The sequence below is a fragment of the Ursus arctos genome, unplaced genomic scaffold (assembly GCF_023065955.2).
Source record: "Ursus arctos isolate Adak ecotype North America unplaced genomic scaffold, UrsArc2.0 scaffold_5, whole genome shotgun sequence".
NCBI classification, from domain to species: domain Eukaryota; kingdom Metazoa; phylum Chordata; class Mammalia; order Carnivora; family Ursidae; genus Ursus; species Ursus arctos.
In genome coordinates this window covers 37,854,461-37,866,596 of record NW_026623067.1, presented here as the reverse complement: position 1 = coordinate 37,866,596, position 12,136 = coordinate 37,854,461, and the positions used below count along the sequence as shown (strand labels likewise).

The 12,136-nt window shown below is 38.9% G+C and overlaps 1 protein-coding gene and 1 pseudogene across 20 annotated transcripts in view; one reads left to right on the top strand and one right to left on the bottom strand.

Moving 5' to 3' along the window:
* Nucleotides 1–12,136, bottom strand: part of ANKHD1 (ankyrin repeat and KH domain containing 1) — a 125,283-nt gene that overhangs the window by 10,042 nt on the left and 103,105 nt on the right. For 16 of the 20 annotated variants that reach the window (XM_057307102.1, XM_057307103.1, XM_057307105.1 and 13 more), the window contains 6 exons: nucleotides 10,125–10,299; nucleotides 8,479–8,935; nucleotides 7,868–8,014; nucleotides 5,649–5,798; nucleotides 3,871–5,483; nucleotides 557–733 (listed from right to left, as the gene is read on the bottom strand). In XM_057307102.1, coding sequence (XP_057163085.1) covers nucleotides 557–733; nucleotides 3,871–5,483; nucleotides 5,649–5,798; nucleotides 7,868–8,014; nucleotides 8,479–8,935; nucleotides 10,125–10,299 — 2,719 coding nt within the window. The remainder of the gene's footprint in view (nucleotides 1–556; nucleotides 734–3,870; nucleotides 5,484–5,648; nucleotides 5,799–7,867; nucleotides 8,015–8,478; nucleotides 8,936–10,124; nucleotides 10,300–12,136) is intronic. The other 4 variants (XM_057307114.1, XM_057307115.1, XM_048221124.2 and 1 more) reach the window with 1 other exon arrangement.
* Nucleotides 10,987–11,101, top strand: LOC113261963 (U6 spliceosomal RNA; annotated as a pseudogene).

Below are 12,136 nucleotides of genomic sequence, written 5' to 3'. Positions count from 1 at the left end.
ACAGGACTCTCAGGTAATGTTGGTAGTTTTCTTTGCCATAAGGGCCGATGCTCATTTTAAAAAATCAAATCCTGTTCAAGTACTGTGAGAACTTCATCTGTTCTAAATATTGAAAAAACGAAGAACAAAGGCATGTGTTCACTTATAAACGACAATAATATGGTCTCTTAAAATGTAAAAATAAACCAAGAATCATACCAAATTGACTGGATATATAAATCTACTTTTCAGACTTAAGAAATTATTTTGCAATACTACCTTCAAAGGGTCCTTTTATAAAACTATGTGTAGTACCTCTTTTCTTGCTCCAACTCCCAGTGTAAACATTTCTGGCTTGGAAGGACAGCTTGACCCTTCTCAAGTCTTCTATCCTACAAATGACTGACCACTTTTGACAGGACTGCAATACAAACCTTTGGTATCTGCAAACCATCATACCATTTACTTCAGTTTACTCAACTTTCGTTTACTAGAGTTACTATGTCATATTCCCTGAAACAAATGGTTTAATAGCTTATTCAAGACTCTTTGGGAAGAATTCCTCCAGGATTCCTACATGAGTTTGAGGCGCTTGTCCAGGGATGGGGGGAAAAATGTTGTCTGTTGAAGCTAGGAGTCCCAACAGGAGCTGGCCCTTGCAGGAAAACCCGTGTTCCTGGTATGCCGGAAAAACTCGTCAGAGGAGCAGAAGAGGAAGATGGGGAGCTGCCTGATGGGTCAATGGATGGTAAGCCTGAAAGAAAACAGGTCCAAGATATCCAATTAGCCAAGGCTTTAAAACCAGAAGTCCAAAGTTTACTTAATTCCTTTTTAAAAAAGGAGAAAGCACGCAGTTTATTTTTGTAGATCACAGCAAAAATAATCCACTTATATGGCACTGTATTATGGCCCAAACCCACTTTATTCTTGCAGTCCAGAAGAATCATCACCAAACAGCACTAGATATAGAAGAGCGAGCCCAATGTTTAAGAATGGCAATCACCTGGAATAACGTTCTGGATAAATCTCAAAGCTGTCATTGGAGGGGACATGAAATGTGAGCATGTTGTGGCTAAGTGGTACCCATCAATAATTTCTGTTTTTCTGTCTGTGGAAAATCTCAAAGTACAGATGGTCATCAACATAAATAAATATAGTCATTTCCTATGGAAGATGAATAACACGATCTACCAATGTTTCCTTCCTAATGAGGAAAAGCAGACTATTACAGATAATTTCAGTATTCCATCTGATAAAAAAAAATTAACAGTTGCATATGAAAGTTTCTATCTAGTTTGTGTAAATCTGAATTTAGCAGTCTTCTCAAATGCCACTGCTTTCTCTGGAGAATGTATTAGAGAAAGGGAACAAGTGTCTGGAAAAGGATTATAGGTGCTCATTTCAGGAAAAAATAGTTAATCTCAACATAAAAAGAACTGCTCAAAACTTCTCTCAAGGGGTGCCTGGGTGGCTCAGCTGTTAAGCGTCTGCCTTCGGCTCGGGTCACGATCCCAGGGTCCTGGGATCGAGCCCCACATCCGGGCTCCCTGCTCAGTGGGAAGTCTGGTTCTCTCTCTCCTACTCCCTCTGCTTGTGTTCCCTCTCTCGCTCTTTCTGTTCAATAAATAAATAAAATCTTAAAAAACAACAACAACAACAACAACAACACTTCTCTCAAGCAGGTCTTCATCCATTTAAAGTATGTAATTCAAAGGCTTTTAGCATATTCACAGAGTTGTACAACCATCACCGCAATCAATTTTAGAACATTTTTGTCTTCCCCAAAAGAAATTCTGTACGCATTACCTGTAACTCCCCATCCTCCAAATAACCGATAATATACTTTCTGTCTCTATAGATTGGTCTATTCTGGAAACTCCATATAAATGGATTACATAGTCTGTGATCTTTTTTGACAGTGGATCTTTCACTTGGCATCATGTTTCCAAGGTTCGGCCATGCTGTAGTGTGCATCAGTACTTCTTTCCTCTTTACTGTTGAGTAGTAATCCCATTATATCAACACACCACATTTTGTTTTTGCATTGATCAGCTGAGGGACAGTGGGTTGTCTTCACTTTTGGGTTGTTATGGTGCCATGAACATCTGTGTACCAGGTTTTTGTGTAACTTCCACCTAAGAGTGGAATTACTGGGTCATATGGTAACTACATGTAACTTTTTGAAGAACTGTCAAAAACTGTTTTTCTCAAGTTGCTATATCACTTCGAATTTCCACTGGCAGCATTTGAGGTTTCCAATTTCTCCACATCTTTCTCTATTGTCTTCAGTATTACTATTTCTTACCTGTGAACCAGGAGAATTGAACTATATCCATGAAAGAAGAGGATCAACAAAAGAAACCAGACAGGCAGTTAAGATAAAAGGCCAAGCTTACCAATCCTGGACCCCAGAGGAAAGGTCGAGGATGAATGCTTGCTTTCTAAAAAATGCTTATTTTTTATTAGCAGTAAATAATTTTGAAGCTATAGATCTGAGTACCTAAGGTCCCCAAACCTTGTTTTCTACCAAACCAGATGGATGATTTCCCTTTTTTTTTCTTTTTTCTAGAAATTCATAATCCGTACATCTTCTGGGATGCAGTATGTGATGTTCAAAGAGCTTAAAGAGCTCAAACACTGGAATGGGAGAGACCTGAAGTCGAACTGGCTAAGGCACTGGGAATTCACACGTTAGTGCCAGTCAAGTCAAAGATTAATACTTTCTACACGATTGCCTGAGCACTGGTAATGTCTTCTTTCACCCTGTGGCCTTTGAAAACCTCCATCATAGCTTCCCCAAAATGAAAACTTAAAATACATACTGATTTATAGAAAAAGAAATAGAAAAATGGAAGAAAAAAAATCCTAGAGAATATTCTGGACCACAGATAATCTTATATAGACTTATACATCTACTTGAAAGATGATATAATAGCTATGTTTTCCTGAAAAGCCAAGTAAATAAAAACATATCTGAAATGAAAGCTAAGGCTACACCATATCCATAAACTCCCAAATTTTCAACACCACGAATCAGTTTATAATCAGCAAAAAGGAAGGATGGGCCGCAAAAGACAGTTTTCCAATGGAAGAAAAATGCTAAGTGGACAGAGAGCTGCTTACCCCCACACCATGTCAGCTGCAATTTCTAATTTATTTTTCAGAATAGTGCAGAATAGACTGAAATTTGGCTGCTAGATTCTGGAAAACAGACTCTGGTTTTCTAAGTATCTTCAAGCCAACATTAGACTCCTGTCTATCTATATCTTCCTTATAATGCCGTGGCAGCTAATGTGTAATTTCAAGAAACCAAAGTGCTGAATCTAAATTGGTCTTTCTACAGTAAGAGCCAACAAATGACTAGATCTCTTCAGTCAGCTCCATCTAATGTCAATAATAAAGAAGACTATTAAACACCACTTAACATTCCGTCTGAGGACCCAAGACTGAGAACACAGAATAACGTAGATTAGGGACTGGTACCTCCACACCGTTGTAACACAAATTTTTTAAATCTGAGAAATGCAAACACTATGATTTTAAAAAAATGTCTCTAAATTTGGAATCCTTGAAGCATCCTCTGAGTCCCTTTTTAGTAGTATCATCGTACCAGCTCTTAGAAAATGGACTGACGCAAGGTATAACCTCCTTGCCATGAGGGACAGAAACATCATAAAGACAATATAAAGCAGCTCACTGTATGTGAGTGATTTACCTACCGGTAGATTTCTGCCCGCTCCATCTTAATGGGTCTTTGGTATTCATGAAACACTCTCGTTTCGTTAAGATCATGCACTACTATGTACAAAAGAACTGCTTTATTATCTCGGGGGAGTCAATTATGCTGGCAGAGCCGCATACTGAGTTACAGTAAGAGTTATCATAACTTACCAACTGGACTAGTAGAAACTCGCTGGGAAGGCGGTCTGAAGCCCGGTGCCTTGGAGTTGTCTGGGTGCACGTTTTCCAAGTGTCCAAGTACAGAGTTACCCAGGAACGCTGACTGAACAGTGAAAGAGGCATCTGCAGCAACTCGTGAGGACAGTGGACCATCTCCCCAACCCTGGTTAGCTGGCACCTGACTGCTATCGAAAAGACTACTGAAGTGATTGAAAAGTGTGGCTGGGCCGAATGTAGGTGGCAAAGATTTATTTGCTGGGTTAATGTGCATCTGAGAACCATTCATAATGTTCATGGCTGAAGAAAGCTGCACTGCAGCGGGTGGGCCTTGAGGTGGTGTTAAAGGAACTGGATTTGTAACAAAAATAGACTGGGGATCCTGGTGTATAGTTGCATTTGGTACCACTGAGTAAAAAGAACCTCTGGGCTGCATTCGATGAGAAACTCGAGGTGCTGGTACAGCTAACTGAGGTAAATTACTGGTGTCCTGATTATCAGCAGCAACCAATCTGGGTGATGCCAAAGTCAATGGAGCAGGTTCTGAGTTAGACGCAAAAGGCATTGACATAGGACTTAAATCTGAGACACCGGCGGGCTGCGCCTCCTCCTGCGTGTTACCGGAGGGAGGAGCAGGACTACTGGATGGGTGAGTTTCTGGAGCTCCTGGGGTGTTGCTGGCAGAGCTACTGCAACTATTTGCAGCTGAAGATGGGGTGCACAGGTTTGCCAGGGCCTGATCCTGTGTGGACACTTTCTCTTTGGGGGGTGCCATGGCAGAGAAAGACTCCATCTTTTGTGAAGAAAGCTGTCCTTGAGGAGTACTTGCGGGCAGAAATGTGGTGGGAACTTGCCCGCTAGTGATAGGTGCAGAGGAAACAGAAGGCAGGGAACTACAAGTGCTCGTCACGGAAGAAATCACTGTTGCTGGAGGGCTCGTCTTAGGCACACAGGCAAACAACTGCTTTCTGACTGACGAAGGAGTCCGGGTATTAGTCACACACAGCTGCTGACTGGCAGCAACCACGGAAGAGACAGTGATAGGACAACTGGCAGTAGCTAGTCCAGCAGACTCTGAGGGCAAGACAGTCCCGTTCTGGTTAGGTAGACGGCCTGCACTGTTATGCTTTGGAGAGCTATTTGTGTTGCCAGGATTCACAGGTCTCACTGGGAATGGTCCCCAAGTGTTAGGAGAGGGTGAAAAGGTTCCTCCAAACTGGGCCATGGGTAAGCGAGGATGCCGGATCTGTTGCATAGTTTGAGCAGCCAGCAGGGCAAAATGAGGGTGGGGGTAAGCCAAGGGTAGAGAAACTGGGAAAGAAGAACGTACATTTGCTGGAACGTTCTTGTTAAGTTTATTGGTTGGCTGGAACGTAGATAATGTTGTCGCCTGTGAAGTTACAAGAGTTGGAGCACCCAAAGGAAACGCGTTTTTACTGGAAGCTGCTGTGGTGCCTACTCCCGATGAGAAGTTTGCATGGATGGATTTGGTGCTGGCAGGTGTTCTGATATGATTTTTAGGAATCAAGTCTTCCAGTTCCTTAGCAGGATCTTGAATAAGTGCATTGATAAGCTGAACTGCGTATCTTGTTGATTCTGTACCACCCCTGGCGAGAAACAAAGAAAACACAAAAACAAGATCAAAGACATAAAAAACAAGTCATCTTAACCATAAAATAAAACTCTTGATTGTACCATAACCTAACAAAAGTTTGCTTCTAAAAACATTTCATTTCCACACAGAATGAGTAATATACATTTTTCACACTTACCTTATTGTGATCATTCTCTCGCCATTCTTGTCTTTTTGTTTATCCACATCAATATGCGCGCCTGTAACATCTTGTATTGCAGTGATGTTGCACCCTCCTCTTCCCATTATCCTGGAAACCACGGAAGCTGGAACAGACAATTTCTTTGACCTAGAAAATGAAGACTACACATGAGCTTATGAAAGCAAATGTCTTTATTTAAAAAGATGTCTCAGTGAGTATGTTCATGGACACCTAATATTTCTCAAACCTTAAAGGGGAAAGTATTAAAAGATTTTTTTAAAAAGATATTATTTATTTATTTGACAGAGAGCAAGCGAGCATGAGCACGGGTGAGGGACAGAGCGAGAGGGAGAAGCCGGCTCCCCGCTGAGCGGAAAGCCCGACGTGGGGCTCGATCCCAGGACCTCGGGTTCATGACCTGAACGGAAGGCAGACGCTTAACCGACTGAGCCAGCCAGTCAACCCTAAAAGGTTTTGTTTTAGAAAGTGACCTCTTCTCATATTGAATTTAATTTAGTGAAAGTAAAAATTCCTTTGTCACTTTAAATAAAATTATATTTTAAATATCTCGTGATCTAAGCATTTAAATTGCCTGAAACATCACACATCAACTAAACTGTAACAACCATATGCACATACTCTTCCTAAATTTAAATAATGCATAAAGCACTGTTAAACTTCATACTGAATAACAGAGACTAGTTTATATCAATAATTTATACTTAGCAATTAAAAAAAAAAAAAGCCTCAGATTTCAACCACGTAAAAAGCAAGTCACAAGTAGAACCCGGGACCTCCACTTATATGTGAGCTAAGCAGAGCTGGAGAGAAGACCAGAGGCTGATCTTGGGATCTGATAAGATGGCCTGGTTGCCCCTAAGGACTATCAAAGAAACCCGGTGTTTGCTGGCAGAAGCAGTTCTTAAGCATGAAAGCAGAACCAGATGAGAGCAACACCCATTATTTTCAAGTTCTCAGTGCTGGGCCCCAGGATTCCCCTTTCTAGGGAGGGACCTTCAAAAACCTGAATTCTTACGTCCAGAAGAATATCAATGAGGGCACTTAAGGTACTTTTCATGATCAAAATTTATCACACCTTAATGCTGGAGGGATATATTCAGATATTTTGAAAGCTAAAGCATGGACTAGGCTATATGCCATGAGTAATACTTAAATCGATCTGATCATCGAGTGTACATCATTTCTCCTATTCGGCCAAGACTTCTTTTTGTTTGCATTTAAAGGACACAATCTTTAGCAACAGTACCGAACAAAAGCCCAGACATCTTGGTCCTTTGGTGATTTAATGCACATTAGCAGATCTGTCTTGTCCTGCTTCCCTGTTGGAAAGCATGAACAGAGGCAAAAAGTATCATCTGTACAAAACATTTGAAAGCAGTGGCCTGTCTGCTTTTTTCATTTCCCCCCTCATGGTTTAAGTATAAAGCATAGCGATTGAAGGTACTTTTCTTTCCTCTTTCTTTTTTGAGGGTGAGGGTAGTTTTATTTTAATTTTATGGGCTCCTTTCCCCCTTTGTTATGGTGATAGCAACTGCATTGGTTAATAGCGGCTAACCGGTTCTTCAGAATATGCTCTCCAGCAAAGCCTAACTTTATTTAAACACTGTATATGGACAAACCTGATTGTTTTTACCAAAATGTGACCATTAAACAAACATCACAGCCCTCACTAGTAACACTGTGACTTTGCCGTCAAGTATAGAATCATCACTTTATTTATTTTTTTGAAGATTTTATTTACTTATTTGACAGAGAGAGAGAGCGAGCGAGCGAGCACAAGTAGGCAGGGCAGCAGGCAGAGGGAGAGGGAGAAGCAGGCTCCCTCATGAGGGACTCAATCTCAGGACCCCGGGATCACGACCTAAGCCAAAGGCAGACACTTAACTGACTGAGCCACCCAGGCGCTCCTAGAACCTTCCCTTTAAAATAGGCTTGTGACCATTTTGTATGGTTTGTCTGGAATTGTCTGTAAATACTTTCTGTTATTGAAAAGCCAACATTTGCTCTGTCATATAAAATATGCCGCAAAATTTACGCCTTGCTTCTCATTTTACTTCAGCCGACTCTGGATTGAGTATGGCACAGATAATAACCACATTTAAGTCACTCATTAATTAACTGGGTAAACTACCTCATCAGACAAGAACCTGTGCATGGTTTACGACAGTTAAAAAGATAAGACTAATTCTACTTGCCTTCGTACAACTTCTTTCCACCCTTCTTCTCTTTTCTGTCCCCTTTTGGGGCTAGTTAGATTCAGCTTTATGTTTGGAGAACTTAACGGCAACGGCACTGACTTATAGCTTGTTGATAAGGAATTAGTATTCGTTTCACCTTCAAGTCTGAGAAGAAAGAATTATCAAGTCCAATAAAACAAATTTTAACATAGAAACTCAAGAGACCATTTATAGACAAAGTTATGCTGAAATATTTGAATTAAAATTAGGCACATGGGTTCAGAAAAGCAGAAAAACGGCGCAAAGAATTCATCATCATCTACTTCAGTATGAAAACGGAATCAGAAGAAGTTGGACTATAATCAATAAAAATGACACAGTGATAATAAAATCAATGTATGCTAGTGTGTTCAACTTCAAAACTGAATCATAAAAATTTCTAATAATCTCACCTCATAACTTGCACACGATTAGGACATTAGTGAATTTCAGTTTTGAACACAGAAGACAGATAATGTGGTAGACCTAAAGTGTTCAATACACTTTGTGCTAAAAAATGTATGCAAATTCTTGTGCCGGTCATGAAAAAGGAAAGGTGGATGTAGAGTTAACAAATCAGAAAAATTTACCGTGTTTGAGTTTTGGAAGTAGCAGTACTTGTCTTTTCTTCTTGGGAATGCAGTAGCAGTGAGGGGTATCTCCTATCACTAGAGGAATTCACATCCACAGTGAAATTTAACTCTTGGCTTTTACCACCACTGCTACTCTCACTGTTGCAGTCTGTGCTGTCCAAGTTATCCGAGTCACTGTTCCCACCTGTACCACCACCTCTGGGTTCTCCGTTTATTTTATTTTTATCAGCTTTTTGCTGTGCTAAGGATATATGTTGTTCTGGTAATATTAAATGTGCAGTGGGAGGGGTCTCCTTTGTTTTGTTCTTCTTATTCTTCCTGTTGGTGCTAGGGGTTGTCACCACGTTGGCTCTTTTTTTCCCAAACACATTTGTGAATGTTGCAGATGTGGCAGAGATGCCAATCGTGGTGGTGGTCGTTGCACTAGGTGGTTCTATGGGAACTTCTTGCTCCACTGAAATTATCAAAAGGACAACAATCACACTGACAGCCACAGATCTCAAAGCAAACGATGACAAGATATACATAATAATTAAAAATAATTCAGTCCTCTAAGTCATCTTTTCCTTTCACCAATACTCACGAGTAAATAAAGAAATCTTCACTGTTAGAACAAATGTACTATATCCTATTTTGATGTCTAACTTGGTATAAAAACATTCACACCATAACATTCTTAAGATCTGAGGTGCTAGTCTCATGAACTAACCAAAAATCACAATATAGTTTAAATTTAGGGGAATTTTCGTAGTTTGGCTACTGTTGATAATGCTGATATAAACTTTGGGGTGCATGTTCCCCTCTGAATTAGTAGCTAGAGAGTATTATGCTAAGCAAAATAAGTCAGTTGGAGAACACTCCTACGTGGAATTTAAGAAACAAAACAAATGAGCAAAGGGGAAAAAAGAGAGAGAGAGACAAACCAAAAAACACTCTTAACCAAAGAGAAAAAAAATGAGGGTTGCTGGAGGGGAGGTGGGCGGGGGGGATGGGTGAAATGGGTGATGGGGGTTAAGGAGGGCACTTGTGATGAGCACTGGGTGATGTATGGAAGTGCTGAGTCACTAAATTATACACCTGAAACTAATATTATACTATGTTAATGAACTGGAATTTAAATAAAAATTTTTAAAAATTATAAATTCAGGGAAATTTTCAGATAGTATTTTAGAATTAGCATTCAAATAGAGAACAATTACTTGTCTACTACAAGCACTGCTAGAATGTACAAAAAACAACTCTAAGAATAATGAACCCCAGATCTTTGTAGCTTTGAGCAAAACCTTAGCTCAAAATTTATTGAGGAATTGGACCTCTCCCCAGTTTCCAAATGGAAGAGGAAAGAGTAGGGCAGAACCTGAAGAGAAGCTGGCGAATCTCTTTACTGTATCACATGTAGGACATACATGATGTTTTACAGGGTAACTTAAATTACAACTAAACTTCAAATTACATGCTTGCCTCTCCCTTTCTGTTTCTCTGTATCACTTTACAATGTGAAATATTCAGAAATATTTACTATAAAAGCCAACTGTCAATTGCAGATTAAAGTATGAAATATCTAACTAGAATGAGAATAAAAAGTACTCAAAATGAAGTCGATAAACACAATTTTATCACTAGTTGGGAGAGTCATTTCTTACCATCTTCATCATTCTCCTCTTCATCTTCATCCTCTGGTAGTTCTGAATTCTCCTTAGGTTTGTTTTCCTCATCTTCTTCCTGCTTCCTTTTCTGCTCCTCTTTTTTCTTTTTTCTCTTTTCTTTTCTTTTCTCTCTTTTAGCTGCAAGAGCCTGCTTTCTGCTTTCCTCTCTTGACTGCAAATTAAGTAGGTATATCATTTCACCAATAATGCAATCACTTAAAATAAAGAATGAATATTTTTATGATAGATGTGGCTTCCCATGGATATCAGTCTCAAAACATCTTTATAAAAGCACACACAAAAAAAAGATAAACTGGACATCATCAAAACTAAGTTTTTGTACTTCAACAGAACCATCAACAAAGTAAAAAGACAACGCATAAAATGGGAAACAATTTTTTGCAAATCATTCATTTGGTAAGGGATTTATATCAAGAATATATAAAGAAGTCTCATGACTCAATAATAAAAAGAAAAATAACTCAACTAAAAAATATGCAAAGGACCTGAACAGGCATTTCCTCAAAGACCACATATGAAGAGCCAAAACACATGAAGACAGATGCTGAATAACTACTAGACATCAGGGAAAAGCAAATAAAAAATCACAACAAGATAACCACTCCATACCCACTAGATGGCTATAATCAAAAAGACAGATAATAGCAAATGTGGAAAAATTAAAACCTTTACACACTGCTGGTAGGAACGTAAAATGGTACAGCTGCTTTGGAAAACAATCTGACAGTTCCTCAAATGGTTAAACAAAGAATTACCATATGATCTAGCAATTCCCTTCCTAGATATATATACACACCCAGGAGAAATGAAAACATGTTCATACAAAAACTTGGACCCTGTGCTTGCTTTGGCAGCACATATACTAAAAAACCTCTAACAATACAGGGAAGATTAATTAGCATGGCCCCTGCACAAAGGATAACATGCAAATTCATAAGGCATTCCATATTTAAAAAAAAAAAAAAAAAAGAAAAAGAAAAACTTGCATACCTATGAAGTAGAAATAACCTGAATGTCCACCAACTAATGAATGGATAAATAAATGTGTGTGTGCATAATGGGATATTATTTAGCAATAAAAAGAAATTAAGTATTGATACATGTGACAACATGGTTGAACCGTGAAAACATTATGCAGTGAAAGAAGCCAGTCACAGAGAGACAAATATTGTATGATTTCATTTACATTAAATGTCCAGAATAGGGAAATCCATAAAGACAAAAAATAGTTTAGTGTTACCTAGGATGGAGGGATTGAAGGGGGTGACACTTAAAGGATGTAGGGTTTTTTTTTAGGATTGTGAAAATATTCTAAAATTAACTGTAGTGATAAATGCACAACTCTGTGAATATACTAAAAGCCACTGAATTATATACTTCCTTTCTTTGTTTGAAAATACATATTTAAGATTGTATTTATTTGAGAAAGAGACAGAGAGAGCACAAGCAGGGGGAGGGGCAGAGGGAGAGAGAAAAGCAGACTCCCTGCTGAGCGGGGAGTGCCACACGGGGCTCCATCCCAGGACCCCAAGATCACGACCTGAACTGAAGTCAGATACTTAACTGACTGAGCCAGCCAGTCACCCCTGTAGACTTTAAATGGGTGAATTGTATGATATGTGAATTAAATCTTAGTAATGCTGTTAAAAAATACATTTATGTAGCATCTGTTTATTGTTATATAGTCAGCTATATAATGCAGCTATCATGATCTATAACTAAAATATTTCACTGTAAAAATACTACCAGAGGCTATTATAAAAATTATTTTCCTACTTTACAGAATTTTTTAAAGCCACATACATAATTCTGATTACTTTTAGGTTTGCTGTGGCTAGTACTAGAAAATGTCGCTTTTTTCAGAAAGGGGAACATAGTAATAAGTTGCTAGCATCACAATGAAAGTTCGAAGCAAGTACAAAACACATCAATTTTATTTATCCTTCTATGGAAATTAAGTATTTTCCTCAAAATTATAATTTACCATT